This window comes from Coregonus lavaretus (genome assembly GCF_964263955.1).
Source record: "Coregonus lavaretus genome assembly, contig: HAP1_SCAFFOLD_418, whole genome shotgun sequence".
Taxonomy (NCBI): Eukaryota; Metazoa; Chordata; class Actinopteri; order Salmoniformes; family Salmonidae; genus Coregonus; species Coregonus lavaretus.
This window is the reverse complement of record NW_028165663.1, coordinates 400,385-425,879: the sequence shown is the minus strand read 5'-3', so window position 1 is coordinate 425,879 and position 25,495 is coordinate 400,385. Positions and strand designations below refer to the sequence as shown.

Genomic DNA, 25,495 nt, shown 5'->3' with positions numbered 1-25,495 from the left:
GTCGGTGGTTTAGTGTGAGGTCTGGAGTCAGTGGTTTAGTGTGAGGTCTGGAGTCAGTGGTTTAGTGTGAGGTCTGGAGTCAGTGGTTTAGTGTGAGGTCTGGAGTCAGTGGTTTAGCATGAGGTCTGGAGTCGGTGGTTTAGTGGTTTAGTGTGAGGTCTGGAGTCAGTGGTTTAGTGTGAGGTCTGGAGTCAGTGGTTTAGTGTGAGGTCTGGAGTCAGTGGTTTAGTGTGAGGTCTGGAGTCAGTGGTTTAGTGGTTTAGTGTGAGGTCTGGAGTCAGTGGTTTAGCGTGAGGTCTGGAGTCAGTGGTTTAGTGGTTTAGCGTGAGGTCTGGAGTCAGTGGTTTAGCGTGAGGTCTGGAGTCAGTGGTTTAGTGGTTTAGCATGAGGTCTGGAGTCAGTGGTTTAGTGTGAGGTCTGGAGTCAGTGGTTTAGTGTGAGGTCTGGAGTCAGTGGTTTAGCGTGAGGTCTGGAGTCGGTGGTTTAGTGTGAGGTCTGGAGTCAGTGGTTTAGTGTGAGGTCTGGAGTCAGTGGTTTAGTGTGAGGTCTGGAGTCAGTGGTTTAGCGTGAGGTCTGGAGTCAGTGGTTTAGCGTGAGGTCTGGAGTCAGTGGTTTAGTGTGAGGTCTGGAGTCAGTGGTTTAGCGTGAGGTCTGGAGTCGGTGGTTTAGCGTGAGGTCTGGAGTCAGTGGTTTAGTGTGAGGTCTGGAGTCAGTGGTTTAGTGTGAGGTCTGGAGTCGGTGGTTTAGTGTGAGGTCTGGAGTCAGTGGTTTAGTGGTTTAGTGTGAGGTCTGGAGTCAGTGGTTTAGCGTGAGGTCTGGAGTCAGTGGTTTAGCGTGAGGTCTGGAGTCAGTGGTTTAGCGTGAGGTCTGGAGTCAGTGGTTTAGTGTGAGGTCTGGAGTCGGTGGTTTAGTCTGAGGTCTGGAGTCAGTGGTTTAGTGGTTTAGCATGAGGTCTGGAGTCGGTGGTTTAGTGTGAGGTCTGGAGTCGGTGGTTTAGTGTGAGGTCTGGAGTCGGTGGTTTAGTGTGAGGTCTGGAGTCAGTGGTTTAGTGTGAGGTCTGGAGTCGGTGGTTTAGTGTGAGGTCTGGAGTCGGTGGTTTAGTGTGAGGTCTGGAGTCAGTGGTTTAGTGTGAGGTCTGGAGTCTGTGGTTTAGTGTGAGGTCTGGAGTCAGTGGTTTAGTGGTTTAGCGTGAGGTCTGGAGTTAGTGGTTTAGTGTGAGGTCTGGAGTCAGTGGTTTAGTGGTTTAGTGTGAGGTCTGGAGTCAGTGGTTTAGTGTGAGGTCTGGAGTCGGTGGTTTAGTGGTTTAGTGTGAGGTCTGGAGTCAGTGGTTTAGCGTGAGGTCTGGAGTCAGTGGTTTAGTGTGAGGTCTGGAGTCGGTGGTTTAGTGTGAGGTCTGGAGTCAGTGGTTTAGTGTGAGGTCTGGAGTCAGTGGTTTAGTGTGAGGTCTGGAGTCGGTGGTTTAGTGTGAGGTCTGGAGTCAGTGGTTTAGTGGTTTAGCATGAGGTCTGGAGTCGGTGGTTTAGCATGAGGTCTGGAGTCGGTGGTTTAGCATGAGGTCTGGAGTCGGTGGTTTAGTGTGAGGTCTGGAGTCGGTGGTTTAGTGTGAGGTCTGGAGTCGGTGGTTTAGTGTGAGGTCTGGAGTCGGTGGTTTAGTGTGAGGTCTGGAGTCGGTGGTTTAGTGGTTTAGTGTGAGGTCTGGAGTCCGTGGTTTAGTGTGAGGTCTGGAGTCGGTGGTTTAGTGGTTTAGTGTGAGGTCTGGAGTCAGTGGTTTAGTGTGAGGTCTGGAGTCAGTGGTTTAGTGTGAGGTCTGGAGTCAGTGGTTTAGTGTGAGGTCTGGAGTCGGTGGTTTAGTGTGAGGTCTGGAGTCGGTGGTTTAGTGTGAGGTCTGGAGTCGGTGGTTTAGTGTGAGTTCTGGAGTCGGTGGTTTAGTGTGAGGTCTGGAGTCAGTGGTTTAGTGTGAGGTCTGGAGTCGGTGGTTTAGTGTGAGGTCTGGAGTCGGTGGTTTAGTGTGAGGTCTGGAGTCAGTGGTTTAGTGGTTTAGTTTGAGGTTTGGAGTCAGTGGTTTAGTGTCTATGAGGTCTGTCTATGATGCGGTTGTCTTTTAACCAGGTGGTGAACGACGCCTCTCTCAGGTGGAATATGAACACAGAGAATAATGACTTGGTCTGGAGTTAGTGTGACGTCTGCCTGAGGTGCTGCTGTTGTGGTGAATGTATAATTACTAGCTCTCTAGGGCCAGACTGGGGTAACACAGGCCTGTCATATCTCTGTAGCACAGGTCTCTGACGTTCCTACGTTGAACCGCTATCAGGTCATAGCGGTTACTATCACTGATAAGATAAAGGTGTTGTCACTATCATGGAGGTGTTTCTGATCAGCCTAGCAGCTAAAACCCCTGTCTAATGTTATACAGCACTGATAAGGCATGGGCTGTTATTACCCATAGTGCAGTGTGGCCTGGCCTCAACATCAACACCAGTCCAATAGGGTTTCCCAAATGGCACCCTATTCCATATATCAGTGCACTACTTTTGACCGGGTCCATAGAGCTCTGGTTAAGAGTAGTGCACTATGGTCCATAGAGCTCTGGTCTAAAGTAGTGCACTATGGTCCATAGAGCTCTGGTCTAAAGTAGTGCCCTATGGTCCATAGAGCTCTGGTCTAAAGTAGTGCACTATGGTCCATAGATGTCTGGTCTAAAGTAGTGCACTATGGTCCATAGAGCTCTGGTCTAAAGTAGTGCACTATGGTCCATAGAGGTCTGGTCTAAAGTAGTGCACTATGGTCCATAGAGCTCTGGTCTAAAGTAGTGCACTATGGTCCATAGAGCTCTGGTCTAAAGTAGTGCACTATGGTCCATAGAGCTCTGGTCTAAAGTAGTGCACTATGGTCCATAGAGCTCTGGTCTAAAGTAGTGCACTATGGTCCATAGAGCTCTGGTCTAAAGTAGTGCACTATGGTCCATAGAGCTCTGGTCTAAAGTAGTGCACTATGGTCCATAGAGCTCTGGTCTAAAGTAGTGCACTATGGTCCATAGAGCTCTGGTCTAAAGTAGTGCACTATGGTCCATAGAGCTCTGGTCTAAAGTAGTGCACTATGGTCCATAGAGCTCTGGTCTAAAGTAGTGCACTATGGTCCATAGAGCTCTGGTCTAAAGTAGTGCACTATGGTCCATAGAGCTCTGGTTAAGAGTAGTGCACTATGGTCCATAGAACTCTGGTTAAGAGTAGTGCACTATGGTCCATAGAACTCTGGTTAAGAGTAGTGCACTATGTAGGGAATAGGGTGCCATTTGGGACTCACTCTTAGAACATGCTATTTCTCTTGCAGATGGAAATGAGTATGTTGCTAAATCCGGTGCAGTTGTCCCTTACAAACACATTTATCCAAAACGGACCAAGGGCATGTCAGACACGCTATTTATTCTCAGCTATTTTCCATCAAATCAACCTTTTGGAAGGAAATCTAAGGTCTTTTCAGCCATATAAATAGAATGACTGGAATGGATAATCCCCTCAGACCAATTTGACTGCACCTTCATGGGTCATTTTATTTCTGTCTTTTTAACAGCTCCCCTGAGAGCTGGGAGATCTGGACTAAAATCCATATTGTGATAAATTGCCTGAATTGATGCGATAATGATCAAGTTTCTAACATTAATGTGCACCATAGTTTAAAACAATATCCTTTTAAACTACTACTACTAGTTGGATGGTTGTAGACATCAATTGTTCCATTAACAATCACCCATATTATCAAACTGATTTCATTTAAAACACATTTCTCTAGTATATGCTTCTTATCGTAATGAACGATATCAGCAAAATGCCTGCGGTAAGTGATCGGTGTGGTCGGTGTCGATCATACCAGCTCTAGCTCTCCTTCTCCCAGGTATTAACCAGACATTTAACCAGGATTTCTGGAAAACCAACCAGGGAGTTTTGGGAAAGTTACATTTACGTCATTTAGCAGACGCTCTTATCCAGAGCGACTTACAAATTGGTGCATTCACCTTATAGCCAGTGGGATAACCACTTTACAATATGTATTTTTTTTTCTTGGGGTGGGGTAAGGGGGGGTAGAAGGATTACTTTATCCTATCCCAGGTATTCCTTAAAGAGGTGGGGTTTCAAATGTCTCCGGAAGGTGGTGAGTGACTCCGCTGTCCTGGCGTCGTGAGGGAGCTTGTTCCACCATTGGGGTGCCAGAGCAGCGAACAGTTTTGACTGGGCTGAGCGGGAACTGTGCTTCCGCAGAGGTAGGGGGGCCAGCAGGCCAGAGGTGGATGAACGCAATGCCCTCGTTTGGGTGTAGGGACTGATCAGAGCCTGAAGGTACGGAGGTGCCGTTCCCCTCACAGCTCCGTAGGCAAGCACCATGGTCTTGTAGCAGATGCGAGCTTCAACTGGAAGCCAGTGGAGTGTGCGGAGGAGCGGGGTGACGTGAGAGAACTTGGGAAGGTTGAACACCAGACGGGCTGCAGCATTCTGGATGAGTTGTAGGGGTTTAATGGCACAGGCAGGGAGCCCAGCCAACAGCGAGTTGCAGTAATCCAGACGGGAGATGACAAGTGCCTGGATTCTTGCAACCCTAACCTAGTACCTTGCAACCCCAAATCAAATCCTAACCTAGTACCTTGCCACCCCAAATCAAATCCTAACCTAGTACCTTGCCACCCCAAATCAAATCCTAACCTAGTACCTTGCCACCCCAAATCAAATCCTAACCTAGTACCTTGCCACCCCAAATCAAATCCTAACCTAGTACCTTGCAACCCCAAATCAAATCCTAACCTAGTACCTTGCCACCCCAAATCAAATCCTAACCTAGTACCTTGCAACCCCAAATCAAATCCTAACCTAGTACCTTGCCACCCCAAATCAAATCCTAACCTAGTACCTTGCAACCCCAAATCAAATCCTAATCTAGTACCTTGCAACCCCAAATCAAATCCTAACCTAGTACCTTGCAACCCCAAATCAAATCCTAACCTAGTACCTTGCAACCCCAAATCAAATCCTAACCTAGTACCTTGCCACCCCAAATCAAATCCTAACCTAGTACCTTGCAACCCCAAATCAAATCCTAACCTAGTACCTTGCAACCCCAAATCAAATCCTAACCTAGTACCTTGCAACCCCAAATCAAATCCTAACCTAGTACCTTGCCACCCCAAATCAAATCCTAACCTAGTACCTTGCAACCCTATCCTAGTACCTTCTAAACATGCTGTTTTGTCTACCTACTAACCACAGGCCCTTTACAGACAGACACTCCAGGTTTTAGAACTGTCTGGGTTTTTATTAGCTACCAAACCAAAGTTAGTTATCCAGGAGCCACTAATCAAGTGGGCAGAATTGAGTTGGAAATAAAACATAAACACCTCTTATTGCCGTACGTAGTCCAAAGTTGTCCAGAAGAAGAAACATGGTTATTTAGCAGATGCTTTTATGCGACGGGACAGAAATGTCAACAGTGACTGTATGTATTCAATCGCCCATCTGGGAATTGAAAAAATCTAATCAAATGTTATTGGTCACATACACATATTTAGCAGATGTTATTGCGGGTGCAGTGAAACGCTTGTGTTCCCATCTCCAACAGTGGCAGTAGTAACTAACGAACCCACAACCCCTGGTTTTGCTAGGACCATGCACTAACCCACTGAAACCCACTGAAATGTTATCTCTAACAAGTCTGTATCCCCCCCCCCCCCCTCTTTCTAGGATGAGGAAAAATGTTTTCATCGATGTGTAAAGATTCAGTGTATGATCATGTATCCTCTGTTCAGTCCGATTTATGGTCTCATTAGACCGAAAACCTCAGTATGCTTTTTAAAACTTGATTCATAATCAAGGTCACACGCATCTCACCTTGTAATGTGTCTCCCGTCCTCTCCAGGCGTGTATAGATGAGTCATCTCACCTTGTAATGTGTCTCCCGTCCTCTCCAGGCGTGTATAGATGAGGCATCTCACCTTGTAATGTGTCTCCCGTCCTCTCCAGGCGTGTATAGATGAGGCATCTCACCTTGTAATGTGTCTCCCGTCCTCTCCAGGCGTGTATAGATGAGGCATCTCACCTTCTAATGTGTCTCCCGTCCTCTCCAGGCGTGTATAGATGAGGCATCTCACCTTGTAATGTGTCTCCCGTCCTCTCCAGGCGTGTATAGATGAGGCATCTCACCTTGTAATGTGTCTCCCGTCCTCTCCAGGCGTGTATAGATGAGGCATCTCACCTTGTAATGTGTCTCCCGTCCTCTCCAGGCGTGTATAGATGAGGCATCTCACCTTCTAATGTGTCTCCCGTCCTCTCCAGGCGTGTATAGATGAGGCATCTCACCTTGTAATGTGTCTCCCGTCCTCTCCAGGCGTGTATAGATGAGGCATCTCACCTTGTAATGTGTCTCCCGTCCTCTCCAGGCGTGTATAGATGAGAATGCAGAGATGGTCCAGTTTCTGGTGGAGAGTGGGACTGATGTGAACAGGGGGGACAATGAGGGATGGACTCCCCTCCACGCTGCTGCCTCCTGTGGGTTCATACAGATCACCAAGTGGGTCCTCTGTCTATTTAATATTACACTGTAACACTATTACCACTGGTTCTTCGTCCTGGTCCTGGGGACGCTAAGGGATGCACGTTTAGCCCCACGCACCTGATTCAACTCCTCATCAAATCTTTGATCGGTGGAATCAGGTTTGTAGTGCTAGGGCAAAAACTCAATGTGCACCCCTTGGGGTCCCCAGAACCAGGACGAAGAACCAGTGCACTATACGATACATTTATGTCGATGTGATGTTGTGTAATATCACTATACGATACATTTATATCGATGTGATGTTGTGTAATATCACTATACGATACATTTATATCGATGTGATGTTGTGTAATATCACTATACGATACATTTATATCGATGTGATGTTGTGTAATATCACTATACGATACATTTATATCGATGTGATGTTGTGTAATATCACTATACGATACATTTATATCGATGTGATGTTGTGTAATATCACTATACGATACATTTATATCGATGTGATGTTGTGTAATATCACTATACGATACATTTATATCGATGTGATGTTGTGTAATATCACTATACGATACATTTATATCGATGTGATGTTGTGTGTAGGAACCATTATATGTGTGGGTATGTTGCAGGTACCTGATAGAGCACGGTGCACGTGTGGGGGCGGTGAACAGTGAAGGAGAGCTTCCTCTGGATGTGGTCACTGAGGATGCTATGGGGAGACTGCTGAAGGGGGAGATCAAGAAACAAGGTAGGGTATTGGTGTTAGGTATGTACAGTTACACCTTGTTAACACAAAGACCCATATCAACATAGTCATTAACACGCTGAGGATGCTATAGGGAGAGATCTAGAAGCAGGGTAACTAGGGATTGTTATGCCGTCTGGGTGTTCTATAATACTAGAAGCAGGGTAACTAGGGATTGTTATGTAGTCTGGGTGTTCTATAATACTAGAAGCAGGGTAACTAGGGATTGTTATGTAGTCTGGGTGTTCTATAATACTAGAAGCAGGGTAACTAGGGATTGTTATGTAGTCTGGGTGTTCTATAATACTAGAAGCAGGGTAACTAGGGATTGTTATGCCGTCTGGGTGTTCTATAATACTAGAAGCAGGGTAACTAGGGATTGTTATGTAGTCTGGGTGTTCTATAATACTAGAAGCAGGGTAACTAGGGATTGTTATGCCGTCTGGGTGTTCTATAATACTAGAAGCAGGGTAACTAGTGATTGTTATGTAGTCTGGGTGTTCTATAATACTAGAAGCAGGGTAACTAGGGATTGTTATGCCGTCTGGGTGTTCTGTAATACTAGAAGCAGGGTAACTAGGGATTGTTATGCCGTCTGGGTGTTCTATAATACTAGAAGCAGGGTAACTAGGGATTGTTATGCCGTCTGGGTGTTCTATAATACTAGAAGCAGGGTAACTAGGGATTGTTATGCTGTCTGGGTGTTCTATAATACTAGAAGCAGGGTAACTAGGGATTGTTATGTAGTCTGGGTGTTCTATAATACTAGAAGCAGGGTAACTAGGGATTGTTATGTAGTCTGGGTGTTCTATAATACTAGAAGCAGGGTAACTAGGGATTGTTATGCCGTCTGGGTGTTCTATAATACTAGAAGCAGGGTAACTAGGGATTGTTATGTAGTCTGGGTGTTCTATAATACTAGAAGCAGGGTAACTAGGGATTGTTATGCCGTCTGGGTGTTCTATAATACTAGAAGCAGGGTAACTAGGGATTGTTATGCTGTCTGGGTGTTCTATAATACTAGAAGCAGGGTAACTAGGGATTGTTATGTAGTCTGGGTGTTCTATAATACTAGAAGCAGGGTAACTAGGGATTGTTATGCCGTCTGGGTGTTCTATAATACTAGAAGCAGGGTAACTAGGGATTGTTATGTAGTCTGGGTGTTCTATAATACTAGAAGCAGGGTAACTAGGGATTGTTATGCCGTCTGGGTGTTCTATAATACTAGAAGCAGGGTAACTAGGGATTGTTATGTCGTCTGGGTGTTCTATAATACTAGAAGCAGGGTAACTAGGGATTGTTATGCCGTCTGGGTGTTCTATAATACTAGAAGCAGGGTAACTAGGGATTGTTATGTAGTCTGGGTGTTCTATAATACTAGAAGCAGGGTAACTAGGGATTGTTATGCCGTCTGGGTGTTCTATAATACTAGAAGCAGGGTAACTAGGGATTGTTATGTCGTCTGGGTGTTCTATAATACTAGAAGCAGGGTAACTAGGGATTGTTATGTAGTCTGGGTGTTCTATAATACTAGAAGCAGGGTAACTAGGGATTGTTATGCCGTCTGGGTGTTCTATAATACTAGAAGCAGGGTAACTAGGGATTGTTATGTAGTCTGGGTGTTCTATAATACTAGAAGCAGGGTAACTAGGGATTGTTATGTAGTCTGGGTGTTCTATAATACTAGAAGCAGGGTAACTAGGGATTGTTATGCCGTCTGGGTGTTCTATAATACTAGAAGCAGGGTAACTAGGGATTGTTATGCCGTCTGGGTGTTCTATAATACTAGAAGCAGGGTAACTAGGGATTGTTATGCCGTCTGGGTGTTCTATAATACTAGAAGCAGGGTAACTAGGGATTGTTATGCCGTCTGGGTGTTCTATAATACTAGAAGCAGGGTAACTAGGGATTGTTATGCCGTCTTGGTGTTCAATAATACTAGAAGCAGGGTAACTAGGGATTGTTATGTAGTCTGGGTGTTCTATAATACTAGAAGCAGGGTAACTAGGGATTGTTATGCCGTCTGGGTGTTCTATAATACTAGAAGCAGGGTAACTAGGGATTGTTATGCCGTCTGGGTGTTCTATAATACTAGAAGCAGGGTAACTAGGGATTGTTATGTAGTCTGGGTGTTCTATAATACTAGAAGCAGGGTAACTAGGGATTGTTATGTAGTCTGGGTGTTCTATAATACTAGAAGCAGGGTAACTAGGGATTGTTATGCTGTCTGGGTGTTCTATAATACTAGAAGCAGGGTAACTAGGGATTGTTATGTAGTCTGGGTGTTCTATAATACTAGAAGCGGGGTAACTAGTGATTGTTATGTAGTCTGGGTGTTCTATAATACTAGAAGCAGGGTAACTAGGGATTGTTATGCTGTCTGGGTGTTCTATAATACTAGAAGCAGGGTAACTAGGGATTGTTATGTAGTCTGGGTGTTCTATAATACTAGAAGCAGGGTAACTAGGGATTGTTATGTAGTCTGGGTGTTCTATAATACTAGAAGCAGGGTAACTAGGGATTGTTATGTAGTCTGGGTGTTCTATAATACTAGAAGCAGGGTAACTAGGGATTGTTATTTACATTTACATTTTAGTCATTTAGCAGACGCTCTTATCCAGAGCGACTTACAGTTAGTTAGTGAGTGCATACATTTTTTTATTTTATTTTGCATACTGGCCCCCCATGGGAATCGAACCGACAACCCTGGCGTTGCAAACGCCATGCTCTACCAACTGAGCTCCATCCCTGCCGGCCATTCCCTCCCCTACCCTGGACGACGCTGGGCCAATTGTGCGCCGCCCTATGGGTCTCCCGGTCGCGGCCGGCTATGACAGAGCCTGGATTCGAACCAGGATCTAGTGGCACAGCTAGCACTGCAATGCAGTGCCTTAGACCACTGCGCCACTCGGGAACGTTATGTCGTCTGGGTGTTCTATAATACTAGAAGCAGGGTAACTAGGGATTGTTATGCTGTCTGGGTGTTCTATAATACTAGAAGCAGGGTAACTAGGGATTGTTATGTCGTCTGGGTGTTCTATAATACTAGAAGCAGGGTAACTAGGGATTGTTATGCCATCTGGGTGTTCTATAATACTAGAAGCAGGGTAACTAGGGATTGTCATGCTGTCTGGGTGTTCTATAATACTAGAAGCAGGGTAACTAGGGATTGTTATGTAGTCTGGGTGTTCTATAATACTAGAAGCAGGGTAACTAGGGATTGTTATGTAGTCTGGGTGTTCTATAATACTAGAGGCAGGGTAACTAGGGATTGTTATGTAGTCTGGGTGTTCTATAATACTAGAAGCAGGGTAACTAGGGATTGTTATGTCGTCTGGGTGTTCTATAATACTAGAAGCAGGGTAACTAGGGATTGTTATGCCGTCTGGGTGTTCTATAATACTAGAAGCAGGGTAACTAGGGATTGTTATGTAGTCTGGGTGTTCTATAATACTAGAAGCAGGGTAACTAGGGATTGTTATGTAGTCTGGGTGTTCTATAATACTAGAAGCAGGGTAACTAGGGATTGTTATGTAGTCTGGGTGTTCTATAATACTAGAAGCAGGGTAACTAGGGATTGTTATGCTGTCTGGGTGTTCTATAATACTAGAAGCAGGGTAACTAGGGATTGTTATGCCGTCTGGGTGTTCTATAATACTAGAAGCAGGGTAACTAGGGATTGTTATGCTGTCTGGGTGTTCTATAATACTAGAAGCAGGGTAACTAGGGATTGTTATGTCGTCTGGGTGTTCTATAATACTAGAAGCAGGGTAACTAGGGATTGTTATGCCATCTGGGTGTTCTATAATACTAGAAGCAGGGTAACTAGGGATTGTCATGCTGTCTGGGTGTTCTATAATACTAGAAGCAGGGTAACTAGGGATTGTTATGTAGTCTGGGTGTTCTATAATACTAGAAGCAGGGTAACTAGGGATTGTTATGTAGTCTGGGTGTTCTATAATACTAGAGGCAGGGTAACTAGGGATTGTTATGTAGTCTGGGTGTTCTATAATACTAGAAGCAGGGTAACTAGGGATTGTTATGTCGTCTGGGTGTTCTATAATACTAGAAGCAGGGTAACTAGGGATTGTTATGTAGTCTGGGTGTTCTATAATACTAGAAGCAGGGTAACTAGGGATTGTTATGTAGTCTGGGTGTTCTATAATACTAGAAGCAGGGTAACTAGGGATTGTTATGTAGTCTGGGTGTTCTATAATACTAGAAGCAGGGTAACTAGGGATTGTTATGCTGTCTGGGTGTTCTATAATACTAGAAGCAGGGTAACTAGGGATTGTTATGCCGTCTGGGTGTTCTATAATACTAGAAGCAGGGTAACTAGGGATTGTTATGCTGTCTGGGTGTTCTATAATACTAGAAGCAGGGTAACTAGGGATTGTTATGTCGTCTGGGTGTTCTATAATACTAGAAGCAGGGTAACTAGGGATTGTTATGCCATCTGGGTGTTCTATAATACTAGAAGCAGGGTAACTAGGGATTGTCATGCTGTCTGGGTGTTCTATAATACTAGAAGCAGGGTAACTAGGGATTGTTATGTAGTCTGGGTGTTCTATAATACTAGAAGCAGGGTAACTAGGGATTGTTATGTAGTCTGGGTGTTCTATAATACTAGAGGCAGGGTAACTAGGGATTGTTATGTAGTCTGGGTGTTCTATAATACTAGAAGCAGGGTAACTAGGGATTGTTATGTCGTCTGGGTGTTCTATAATACTAGAAGCAGGGTAACTAGGGATTGTTATGTAGTCTGGGTGTTCTATAATACTAGAAGCAGGGTAACTAGGGATTGTTATGTAGTCTGGGTGTTCTATAATACTAGAAGCAGGGTAACTAGGGATTGTTATGTAGTCTGGGTGTTCTATAATACTAGAAGCAGGGTAACTAGGGATTGTTATGCTGTCTGGGTGTTCTATAATACTAGAAGCAGGGTAACTAGGGATTGTTATGCCGTCTGGGTGTTCTATAATACTAGAAGCAGGGTAACTAGGGATTGTTATGCTGTCTGGGTGTTCTATAATACTAGAAGCAGGGTAACTAAGGATTGTTATGTAGTCTGGGTGTTCTATAATACTAGAAGCAGGGTAACTAGGGATTGTTATGTAGTCTGGATGTTCTATAATACTAGAAGCAGGGTAACTAGGGATTGTTATGCCGTCTGGGTGTTCTATAATACTAGAAGCAGGGTAACTAGGGATTGTTATGCCGTCTGGGTGTTCTATAATACTAGAAGCAGGGTAACTAGGGATTGTTATGTAGTCTGGGTGTTCTATAATACTAGAAGCAGGGTAACTAGGGATTGTTATGTAGTCTGGGTGTTCTATAATACTAGAAGCAGGGTAACTAGGGATTGTTATGCTGTCTGGGTGTTCTATAATACTAGAAGCAGGGTAACTAGGGATTGTTATGCCGTCTGGGTGTTCTATAATACTAGAAGCAGGGTAACTAGGGATTGTTATGCCGTCTGGGTGTTCTATAATACTAGAAGCAGGGTAACTAGGGATTGTTATGTAGTCTGGGTGTTCTATAATACTAGAAGCAGGGTAACTAGGGATTGTTATGTAGTCTGGGTGTTCTATAATACTAGAAGCAGGGTAACTAGGGATTGTTATGCTGTCTGGGTGTTCTATAATACTAGAAGCAGGGTAACTAGGGATTGTTATGCCGTCTGGGTGTTCTATAATACTAGAAGCAGGGTAACTAGGGATTGTTATGCCGTCTGGGTGTTCTATAATACTAGAAGCAGGGTAACTAGGGATTGTTATGTAGTCTGGGTGTTCTATAATACTAGAAGCAGGGTAACTAGGGATTGTTATGTAGTCTGGGTGTTCTATAATACTAGAAGCAGGGTAACTAGGGATTGTTATGCCGTCTGGGTGTTCTATAATACTAGAAGCAGGGTAACTAGGGATTGTTATGCCGTCTGGGTGTTCTATAATACTAGAAGCAGGGTAACTAGGGATTGTTATGTAGTCTGGGTGTTCTATAATACTAGAAGCAGGGTAACTAGTGATTGTTATGTAGTCTGGGTGTTCTATAATACTAGAAGCAGGGTAACTAGGGATTGTTATGCCGTCTGGGTGTTCTATAATACTAGAAGCAGGGTAACTAGGGATTGTTATGTAGTCTGGGTGTTCTATAATACTAGAAGCAGGGTAACTAGGGATTGTTATGTAGTCTGGGTGTTCTATAATACTAGAAGCAGGGTAACTAGGGATTGTTATGCCGTCTGGGTGTTCTATAATACTAGAAGCAGGGTAACTAGGGATTGTTATGCCGTCTGGGTGTTCTATAATACTAGAAGCAGGGTAACTAGGGATTGTTATGTAGTCTGGGTGTTCTATAATACTAGAAGCAGGGTAACTAGGGATTGTTATGCCATCTGGGTGTTCTATAATACTAGAAGCAGGGTAACTAGGGATTGTTATGCCGTCTGGGTGTTCTATAATACTAGAAGCAGGGTAACTAGGGATTGTTATGCCGTCTGGGTGTTCTATAATACTAGAAGCAGGGTAACTAGGGATTGTTATGCCGTCTGGGTGTTCTATAATACTAGAAGCAGGGTAACTAGGGATTGTTATGTCGTCTGGGTGTTCTATAATACTAGAAGCAGGGTAACTAGGGATTGTTATGTAGTCTGGGTGTTCTATAATACTAGAAGCAGGGTAACTAGGGATTGTTATGCTGTCTGGGTGTTCTATAATACTAGAAGCAGGGTAACTAGGGATTGTTATGCTGTCTGGGTGTTCTATAATACTAGAAGCAGGGTAACTAGGGATTGTTATGTAGTCTGGGTGTTCTATAATACTAGAAGCAGGGTAACTAGGGATTGTTATGTAGTCTGGGTGTTCTATAATACTAGAAGCAGGGTAACTAGGGATTGTTATGCCGTCTGGGTGTTCTATAATACTAGAAGCAGGGTAACTAGGGATTGTTATGCCGTCTGGGTGTTCTATAATACTAGAAGCAGGGTAACTAGGGATTGTTATGTAGTCTGGGTGTTCTATAATACTAGAAGCAGGGTAACTAGTGATTGTTATGTAGTCTGGGTGTTCTATAATACTAGAAGCAGGGTAACTAGGGATTGTTATGCCGTCTGGGTGTTCTATAATACTAGAAGCAGGGTAACTAGGGATTGTTATGTAGTCTGGGTGTTCTATAATACTAGAAGCAGGGTAACTAGGGATTGTTATGTAGTCTGGGTGTTCTATAATACTAGAAGCAGGGTAACTAGGGATTGTTATGCCGTCTGGGTGTTCTATAATACTAGAAGCAGGGTAACTAGGGATTGTTATGCCGTCTGGGTGTTCTATAATACTAGAAGCAGGGTAACTAGGGATTGTTATGTAGTCTGGGTGTTCTATAATACTAGAAGCAGGGTAACTAGGGATTGTTATGCCATCTGGGTGTTCTATAATACTAGAAGCAGGGTAACTAGGGATTGTTATGCCGTCTGGGTGTTCTATAATACTAGAAGCAGGGTAACTAGGGATTGTTATGCCGTCTGGGTGTTCTATAATACTAGAAGCAGGGTAACTAGGGATTGTTATGCCGTCTGGGTGTTCTATAATACTAGAAGCAGGGTAACTAGGGATTGTTATGTCGTCTGGGTGTTCTATAATACTAGAAGCAGGGTAACTAGGGATTGTTATGTAGTCTGGGTGTTCTATAATACTAGAAGCAGGGTAACTAGGGATTGTTATGCTGTCTGGGTGTTCTATAATACTAGAAGCAGGGTAACTAGGGATTGTTATGCTGTCTGGGTGTTCTATAATACTAGAAGCAGGGTAACTAGGGATTGTTATGCTGTCTGGGTGTTCTATAATACTAGAAGCAGGGTAACTAGGGATTGTTATGCTGTCTGGGTGTTCTATAATACTAGAAGCAGGGTAACTAGGGATTGTTATGCCGTCTGGGTGTTCTATAATACTAGAAGCAGGGTAACTAGGGATTGTTATGTAGTCTGGGTGTTCTATAATACTAGAAGCAGGGTAACTAGGGATTGTTATGTAGTCTGGGTGTTCTATAATACTAGAAGCAGGGTAACTAGGGATTGTTATGTAGTCTGGGTGTTCTATAATACTAGAAGCAGGGTAACTAGGGATTGTTATGCCGTCTGGGTGTTCTATAATACTAGAAGCAGGGTAACTAGGGATTGTTATGTAGTCTGGGTGTTCTATAATACTAGAAGCAGGGTAACTAGGGATTGTTATGTAGTCTGGGTGTTCTATAATACTAGAAGCAGGGTAACTAGGGATTGTTATGTAGTCTGGGTGTTCTATAATACTAGAAGCAGGGTAACTAGGGATTGTTATGTAGTCTGGGTGTTCTATAATACTAGAAGCAGGGTAACTAGGGATTGTTATGCCGTCTGGGTGTTCTATAATACTAGAAGCAGGGTAACTAGGGATTGTTATGTAGTCTGGGTGTTCTATAATACTAGAAGCAGGGTAACTAGGGATTGTTATGTAGTCTGGGTGTTCTATAATACTAGAAGCAGGGTAACTAGGGATTGTTATGTAGTCTGGGTGTTCTATAATACTAGAAGCAGGGTAACTAGGGATTGTTATGCCGTCTGGGTGTTCTATAATACTAGAAGCAGGGTAACTAGGGATTGTTATGTAGTCTGGGTGTTCTATAATACTAGAAGCAGGGTAACTAGGGATTGTTATGCCGTCTGGGTGTTCTATAGTATGGCTGCTGGACTGATGAAAACGTCTAGTGATGAGGTAGGACCTAACCCTAACCATACACATGATTGCTCCAACACAGGTATTTTTATCAGGCTAATTAGTACAACACAGGTATTTTTATCAGGCTAATTAGTACAACGTTTTTATCCAAGACTGGATCTTCGTCACTCAGGTGACATTTGTCTAGGTACTGTTATGTCCCCATATGAACACCTTAACAGTCCCATATTAAAACACACATTTTCTGTGTTCCTGATCTTCTCCAGGCGTTTGTGATATCCAGGTTATGGTAACCATAGGTAGCCATAGTATGACCATACTATTATTAACACCATCCTCTGAAAAGCACAGCATGCGTTTTCTCTGTATAGCCACATTAACACCGTCCTCTGAAAAGCACAGCATGCGTTTTCTCTGTATAGCCACATTAACACCGTCCTCTGAAAAGCACAGCATGCGTTTTCTCTGTATAGCCACATTAACACCGTCCTCTGAAAAGCACAGCATGCGTTTTCTCTGTATAGCCACATTAACACCGTCCTCTGAAAAGCACAGCATGCGTTTTCTCTGTATAGCCACATTAACACCGTCCTCTGAAAAGCACAGCATGCGTTTTCTCTGTATAGCCACATTAACACCGTCCTCTGAAAAGCACTGCATGCGTTTTCTCTGTATAGCCACATTAACACCGTCCTCTGAAAAGCACAGCATGCGTTTTCTCTGTTCATCATGACACAACAACACCGTCCATTGAATCCCATGTCCTTGTGATGTTGTGACATAACAAAATGTAATTAGCTCTGCCTGCTGCCACAATAGTTTATTTCATATACGAAGTCATGCTTAGAATGGCCACTCCCTTTAGTCTTGAAACAAGGAAATATGTAATTGCGCCAAGTTGTCAGTAATTACAATCAAAGCAAAATATTAATTAATGGATTAGTATTAGTTTTGCAAGATGACAGGTTTTGATTAGTCATCATTGAAATGCATTAGTATCTGATAGGAACATCTATTAAATAAGGCAGACTCACCCACAGAGAATACACAGAACAATGTTTACCCTCTCTTAATTTAGCCTTTTTAAATCTCTCGTGTGTCTGTCTGTCTGTCTCTGTCTGTCTGTGTAGCTCAATGCGAGCCGTTTCTGAGATACTGGATCCGGCACGCCGAGCACCGACGATCAATACTACGCTCAAAGTTGCTTATGTCGCTCGTTTTGCCCATTCTAATGTTCAATGGAACAGTAACTGAATGCCTCGATGCCCGTCTGCCTGTTTTATATAACAAGCCACAGCTACTTGACTCACTGTCTGTAGGAGCAAACCATTTTCGTGAACGGGGTGGTGTGCCTAATAAACTGTCCGGTGAGTCTATATACCGCTGTGGAAAAAATTAAGAGACCACTGCACATTTTTCTTAAATCAGCATCTCTACATGTTTGACAGCCATTCCATTCCAGTGTCTGTTGAATTCCAACACAGGCACACCTCATTCTACTGAATTAGGTACTGATTAGGTGATCACCTGAACCAAATCTTATTTAACGAGGAAAAGTATAAAAACCACTGCTGTGGTCATCACTATCCTCTTGCAATAGGACCAGCTGGATGGCAAAAACAGTGCTAAAAGTACCTCAAAAGTAATATTAATAAAAAAATAACTATTGACCATGCCAAAAGAGTTGAAAAGGAATGTTTTGAGTGAGGAAAAGAAGGGTTCAATTCTGGCTTTACTGGCAGAGGGATACAGTGAGCGTCAGGTTGCTTCCATATTAAACTGTCAAAGATGGCGGTTCATAAGAACAACGTCAAGCAGCAGACATTGGGGACATCAAAGCTACAGACCGGCAGAGGGCAAAAACGACTCTACTGACCGGGATGACCGCCAACTCATTCGAATGTCACTCAACAACCGTAGGATGACATCAAGTGACCTACAAAAAGAATGGCAAACGGCAGCTGGGGTGAAGTGCACGGCGAGGACGGTTCGAAACAGGCTCGTTGGGGCAGGGCTGAAGTCGTGCAAAGCTAGAAAAAAGCCCTTCATCAATGAGAAGCAAAGAAGAGCCAGGCTGAGGTTTGCAAAAGACCATAAGGATTGGACCGTAGAGGACTGGAGGAAGGTCATCTTCTCTGATGAGTCCAATTTTCAGCTTTGCCCAACACCTGGTCGTCTAATGGTTAGACAGAGACCTGGAGAGGCGACAAGCCACAGTGTCTCGCACCCACTGTGAAATTTGGTGGAGGATCGGTGATGATCTGGGGGTGCTTCAGCAATGCTGTAATCGGGCAGATTTGAATCAAGCCACGTACAAGGTTGTCCTGGAAGAAAACTTGCTTCCTTTTGCGCTGACATTGTTCCCCAACTCTGAGGATTGGTTTTTCCAGCAGGACAATGCGCCATGCCACACAGCCAGGTCAATCAAGGTGTGGATGGAGGACCACCAGATCAAGACCCTGTCATGGCCAGCCCAATCTCCAAACCTGAACCCCATTGAAAACTTCTGGAATGTGGAAGATGGATGGTCACAAGTCATCAAACAAAGCCGAGCTGCTTGAATTTTTGCGCCAGGAGTGGCATAAAGTCACCCAACATCAATGTGAAAGACTGATGGAGAGCATGCCAAGACGCATGAAAGCTGTGATTAATAATCAGGGTTATTCCACCAAATATTGATTTATGAACTCTTCCTAAGTCAAAACATTACTATTGTGTTGTTTAAAAATGAACATGAACTTATTTTCTTTGCATTATTCGAGGTCTGACAACACTGCATATCTTTTTTGTTATTTTGACCAGTTGTCATTTTCTGCAAATAAATGCTCTAAATAACAATCTTTTTATTTGGAATTTGGGAGAAATGTTGTCAGTAGTTTATAGAATAAAACAAAAATGTTATTTTTACCCAAAAACATACCTATAAATAGTAAAACCAGAGAAACTGATAATTTTGCAGTGGTCTCTTAATATTTTCCGCAGCTGTATATGTGTGTGTAAAGGACGTCACAATGTTCCTTAACAAGTACCACTTCCTCCTCTCTACTTGAGATGCTATTCGGCAAGTAGAGACACTTTAGACTGAGGAGTGAGGTTCACAGATCCCCGTCTGCTACATGTGTCCCTCTTTCTCTCTCTTAGGGGTTGACGTGGACATGGCACGGCGGGAAGAGGAGCGGGTGATGCTGGCGGACGCCAACGCGGTGCTGGCAGGAAGTGGCGCCCTGACACCTCACCCTAACACCAAGGCCACAGCGCTGCACGTGGCCGCTGCCAAGGGCTACATAGAAGTCATGAAGTGAGTGGGTCAGGTGCTAGTCAGTGGGTCAGGTGCTAGTCAGTGGGTCAGGTGCCAGTCAGTGGGTCAGGTGCTAGTCAGTGGGTCAGGTGCCAGTCAGTGGGTCAGGTGCCAGTCAGTGGGTCAGGTGAGTCAGTGGGTTAGGTGCTAGTCAGGTGTTAGTTAGTAGGTCAGGTGTTAGTCAGTGGGTCAGGTGTTAGTTAGTAGGTCAGGTGTTAGTCAGTGGGTCAGGTGATAGTCAGTGGGTCAGGTGTTAGTCAGTGGGTCAGGTGCTAGTCAGTGGGTCAGGTGCTAGTCAGGTGTTAGTTAGTAGGTCAGGTGTTAGTCAGTGGGTCAGGTGCCAGTCAGGGGGTCAGGTGCTAGTCGGTGGGTCAGGTGCCAGTCAGTGGGTCAGGTGCCAGTCAGTGGGTCAGGTGCCAGTCAGTGGGTCAGGTGCCAGTCAGTGGGTCAGGTGCCAGTCAGTGGGTCAGGTGCCAGTCAGTGGGTCAGGTGCCAGTGAGTGGGTCAGGTGTTAGTTAGTAGGTCAGGTGTTAGTTAGTAGGTCAGGTGCTAGTCAGTGGGTCAGGTGTTAGTCAGTGGGTCAGGTGCTAGTCAGTGGGTCAGGTGCCAGTGAGTGGGTCAGGTGCCAGTCAGTGGGTCAGGTGCTAGTCAGTGGGTCAGGTGCCAGTCAGTGGGTCAGGTGCCAGTCAGTGGGTCAGGTGATAGTCAGTAGGTCAGGTGCTAGTCAGTGGGTAGAGGGCAGGAAGGTTCTACACACAGATATGTTATACACACACATGCAAGTACACACAGACCAATGGACACAATGGACACACACACACACACTTTCACATTGACTCGAACACACACACCCTGACTGCTTCAGTGTCTTCAGTGTCTATTTATTGTGGATATTAATCAGGACCTGAGGCTCATTCAGCCAGACACAATGCTTTGGTGTGCTCATTTAGAACTAAAATACAACTAACATGTAGAATGAGGAATCATATTGGCTCTATTCTGCAGCGTTCCATTGTTAGTCATACACCATTCACCCCTCCTCACCTTTGACCTTATCTCAAACTCCTCCTCTTTCTGGCCTCTCTCCCTCTTCATCTCTCAGGGTCCTGCTCCAGTGTGGTCTGGATTTAGACAGTAGAGATGTGGATGGCTGGACGGCCCTGCATGCTGCGGCTCACTGGGGGCAGGAGGAGGTGTGCTCTCTGCTGGCTGACAACATGTGTGACATGGCTGCTCTCAACAACGTGGTGAGTGGGAGAAGGTACACGCATACACTGAGTGGACAAAACATTAAGAACACCTTCCTAATATTGCCTTGCAATATTTAACAACTGACATCAATAAGGGATCATAGCTTTCACCTGGATTCACCTGGTCAGTCTGTCATGGAAAGAGAAGGTGTTCCTAATGTTTTGTACACTCTGTGTATACACACATTTTAGTCATTTTAGTCATTTAGCAGACGCTCTTATCCAGAGCGACTTACAGTAGAGAGTTCATAAATTGTCATACTTTTTTCGTACTGGTCCCCCGTGGGAATCGAACCCACAACCCTGGGGTTGCAAGCGCCATGCTCTACCAACTGAGAGACACAGACACACAGACAGACACACACACACACACACACAGAGCAATTACGCTGAGTAGCACCCTGGCTCTCAAAAATGCAATGTAACCTCTACTACATACTGACTCAGTATTGGTACACAGGGGTTGGAAATGGAAGCATCCCAAATGGCACCCTATTCCCTACATAGTGCACTACTTTCGACTACAGCCCTGGTCTAAAGTAGTGTATTATCTAGGGAATAGGGTACCATTTTGGACGCTCCTAATGTAAATGATGTGTGTCCTTGTTCCAGGGACCCCCCCCCCCCCCCCCCCCCCCCACCCACACCCCCCCCCACACGTAGCAGCAGCAGCATTGATGCTCTACATTAAACCATGTGTTCCAGGGACCCCCCCACACACGTAGCAGCAGCAGCATTGATGCTCTACATTAAACCATGTGTTCCAGGGACCCCCCCACACACGTAGCAGCAGCAGCATTGATGCTCTACATTAAACCATGTGTTCCAGGGACCCCCCCACACACGTAGCAGCAGCAGCATTGATGCTCTACATTAAACCATGTGTTCCAGGGACCCCCCCCCCCCCCCACACGTAGCGGCAGCAGCATTGATGCTCTACATTAAACCATGTGTTCCCACGTAGCAGCAGCAGCATTGATGCTCTACATTAAACCATGTGTTCCCACGTAGCAGCAGCAGCATTGATGCTCTACATTAAACCATGTGTTCCCACGTAGCGGCAGCAGCATTGATGCTCTACATTAAACCATGTGTTCCCACGTAGCGGCAGCAGCATTGATGCTCTACATTAAACCATGTGTTCCCACGTAGCGGCAGCAGCATTGATGCTCTACATTAAACCATGTGTTCCCACGTAGCAGCAGCAGCATTGATGCTCTACATTAAACCATGTGTTCCCACGTAGCAGCAGCAGCATTGATGCTCTACATTAAACCATGTGTTCCCACGTAGCAGCAGCAGCATTGATGCTCTACATTAAACCATGTGTTCCCACGTAGCAGCAGCAGCATTGATGCTCTACATTAAACCATGTGTTCCCACGTAGCGGCAGCAGCATTGATGCTCTACATTAAACCATGTGTTCCCACGTAGCAGCAGCAGCATTGATGCTTTACATTAAACCATGTGTTCCCACGTAGCAGCAGCAGCATTGATGCTCTACATTAAACCATGTGTTCCCACGTAGCGGCAGCAGCATTGATGCTCTACATTAAACCATGTGTTCCCACGTAGCGGCAGCAGCATTGATGCTCTACATTAAACCATGTGTTCCCACGTAGCGGCAGCAGCATTGATGCTCTACATTAAACCATGTGTTCCCACGTAGCGGCAGCAGCATTGATGCTCTACATTAAACCATGTGTTCCCACGTAGCGGCAGCAGCATTGCTGCTCTACATTAAACCATGTGTTCCCACGTAGCAGCAGCAGCATTGATGCTCTACATTAAACCATGTGTTCCCACGTAGCAGCAGCAGCATTGATGCTCTACATTAAACCATGTGTTCCCACGTAGCAGCAGCAGCATTGATGCTCTACATTAAACCATGTGTTCCCACGTAGCAGCAGCAGCATTGCTGCTCTACATTAAACCATGTGTTCCCACGTAGCAGCAGCAGCATTGATGCTCTACATTAAACCATGTGTTCCCACGTAGCGGCAGCAGCATTGATGCTCTACATTAAACCATGTGTTCCCACGTAGCGGCAGCAGCATTGATGCTCTACATTAAACCATGTGTTCCCACGTAGCGGCAGCAGCATTGATGCTCTACATTAAACCATGTGTTCCCACGTAGCAGCAGCAGCATTGATGCTCTACATTAAACCATGTGTTCCAGGGACAAACGCCTCTGGAGGTAGCAGATGACGCCCTAGTGGACACTTTGGAGGAGCTGACAAAGAAACAGAACGCCGTGAGTATCTATCTCCATCCCAAACGCCACCCTATTCCCTATGTAGTGCACATATGGTCCCTGGTCAAAAGCAGTGCACTACGTAAGGAATAGGGTGCCGTTTGGGCTACAGTGGCTTGTGAAAGTATTCACCCCCCTTGACGTCTTTACCCCCACTTGGCATCTTTACCCCCCCTTGGCATCTTTACCCCCCCTTGGCATCTTTACCCCCCTTGGCATCTTTACCCCCCCTTGGCATCTTTACCCCCCCTTGACATCTTTACCCCCCCTTGGCATCTTTACCCCCCCTTGGCATCTTTACCCCCCCTTGGCATCTTTACCCCCCCTTGGCATCTTTACCCCCCTTGGCATCTTTAACCCCTTGGCATCTTTACCCCCCCTTGACATCTTTACCCCCCCTTGACATCTTTACCCCCCCTTGACATCTTTACCCCCCTTGGCATCTTTACTATTTTGTTGCCTTACAACCTGTAATTCAAATGGATTTTGGGGGGGGTTTGTATCATTTGATTTACACAACATGCCTACCACTTTGAAGATGCAAAATAATTTTTGGGGTGAAACAAACCAGAAATAAGACAAAAAAAAACAGAAAACTTGAGCGTGCATAACTATTCACCCCCCCAAAGTCAATACTTTGTAGAGCCACCTATTGCAGCAATTACAGCTGCAAGTCTCTTGGGGTATGTCTCTATAAGCTTGGCACATCTAGCCATTGGGATTTTTGCCCATTCTTCAAGGCAAAACTGCTCCATCTCCTTCAAGTTGGATGGGTTCAATATTTAAATGTTTCCCCTTAAACCACTCAAGTGTTGCTTTAGCAGTATGCTTAGGGTCATTGTCCTGCTGGAAGGTGAACCTCTGTCCCAGTCTCAAATCTCTGGAAGACTGAAACAGGTTTCCCTCAAGAATTTCCCTGTATTTAGCGCCATCCATCATTCCTTCAATTCTGACCAGTTTCCCAGTCCCTGTCGATGAAAAACATCCCCACAGCATGATGCTGCCACCACCATGCTTCACTGTGGGGATGGTGTTCTCGGGGTGATGAGAGGTGTTGGGTTTGCGCCAGACATAGCGTTATCCTTGATGGCCAAAAAGCTCAATTTTAGTCTCATCTGACCAGAGCACCTTCTTCCATATGTTTGGGGAGCCTCCCACATGGCTTTTGGCGAACACCAAACGTGTTTGCTTATTTTTTTCTTTAAGCAATGGCTTTTTTCTGGCCACTCTTCCGTAAAGCCAAGCTCTGTGGAGTGTACGGCTTAAAGTGGTCCTATGGACAGATACTCCAATCTCCGCTGTGGAGCTTTGCAGCTCCTTCAGGGTTATCTTTGGTCTCTTTGTTGCCTCTCTGATTAATGCCCTCCTTGCCTGGTCCGTGGGTTTTGGTGGGCGGCCCTCTCTTGCCAGGTTTGTTGTGGTGCCATATTCTTTCCATTTTTTAATAATGGATTTAATGGTGCTCCATGGGATGTTCAAAGTTTCTGATATTTTTTTATAACCCAACCCTGATCTGTACTTCTCCACAACTTTGTCCCTGACCTGTTTGGAGAGCTCCTTGGTCTTCATGGTGCCGCTTGCTTGGTGGTGCCCCTTGCTTAGTGGTGTTGCAGACTCTGGGGCTTTCAGAACAGGTGTATATATACTGAGATCATGTGACAGATCATGTGACACTTAGATTGCACACAGGTGGACTTTATTTAACTAATTATGTGACTTCTGAAGGTAATTGTTTGCACCAGATCTTATTTAGGGGCTTCGTAGCAAAGGGGGTGAATACATATGCACGCACCACTTTTCCGTTATTCATTTTATATATTTTTTTCGTTTCACTTAACCAATTAAGACTATTTTGTGTATGTCCATTACATTAAATCCAAATAAAAATCTATCTAAATTACAAGTTGTAAAGCAACAAAATAGGAAAAACGCCAAGGGGGATGAATACTTTTGCAAGGCACTGTATCTCTGACCTAATATAGCATTAGTGCATCTCTCTCTCCTCTCTCTCTCTCTCTCTCTCTCTCCTCTCTCCTCTCTCTTCTCTCCTCTCTCTCTCTCTCTCTCTCTCTCTCTCTCTCTCTCTCTCTCTCTCTCTCTCTCTCTCTCCTCTCCTCTCTCTTCTCTCTTCTCTCTCTCTCTCTCTCTCTCTCTCTCTCAGCGTGGTTGAATTCTTTCCCTGTTTATGTGTCTCTATCCACTATCCAAACAATGTGTTGACTACGTTGGACCTTAACTGTGTCTTCCTTGGTCTGTCTACTGCTGTGTTCTGTGGTTCACTATCAGGGACTACAGATACCTATATAATATATATCAGGGACTACAGATACCTATATAATATATATCAGGGACTACAGATACCTATATAATATATATCAGGGACTACAGATACCTATATAATATCTATCAGGGACTACAGATACCAATATAATATATATCAGGGACTACAGATACCTATATAATATCTATCGGGGACTACAGATACCTATATAATATATATCAGGGACTACAGATACCTATATAATATATATCAGGGACTACAGATACCTATATAATATATATCAGGGACTACAGATACCTATATAATATATATCAGGGACTACAGATACCTATATAATATATATCAGGGACTACAGATACCAATATAATATATATCAGGGACTACAGATACCAATATAATATATATCAGGGACTACAG

The 25,495-nt window shown here is 44.6% G+C and overlaps 1 protein-coding gene across 3 annotated transcripts in view; it reads left to right on the top strand.

Annotated features, from left to right (window-relative positions):
- Positions 1-6,395: 6,395 nt before the first annotated feature.
- LOC311115633 (protein phosphatase 1 regulatory subunit 12C-like) overlaps positions 6,396-25,495 on the top strand; it is a 57,570-nt gene continuing 38,470 nt past the window's right edge. For all 3 annotated transcript variants that reach the window (XM_084190793.1, XM_084190792.1, XM_084190791.1), the window contains exons 1-5: positions 6,396-6,552; positions 7,173-7,291; positions 19,135-19,291; positions 20,394-20,538; positions 22,723-22,797. In XM_084190793.1, the coding sequence (XP_084046919.1) occupies positions 6,446-6,552; positions 7,173-7,291; positions 19,135-19,291; positions 20,394-20,538; positions 22,723-22,797 (603 nt within the window). In that variant the 5' untranslated portion in view covers positions 6,396-6,445. The remainder of the gene's footprint in view (positions 6,553-7,172; positions 7,292-19,134; positions 19,292-20,393; positions 20,539-22,722; positions 22,798-25,495) is intronic.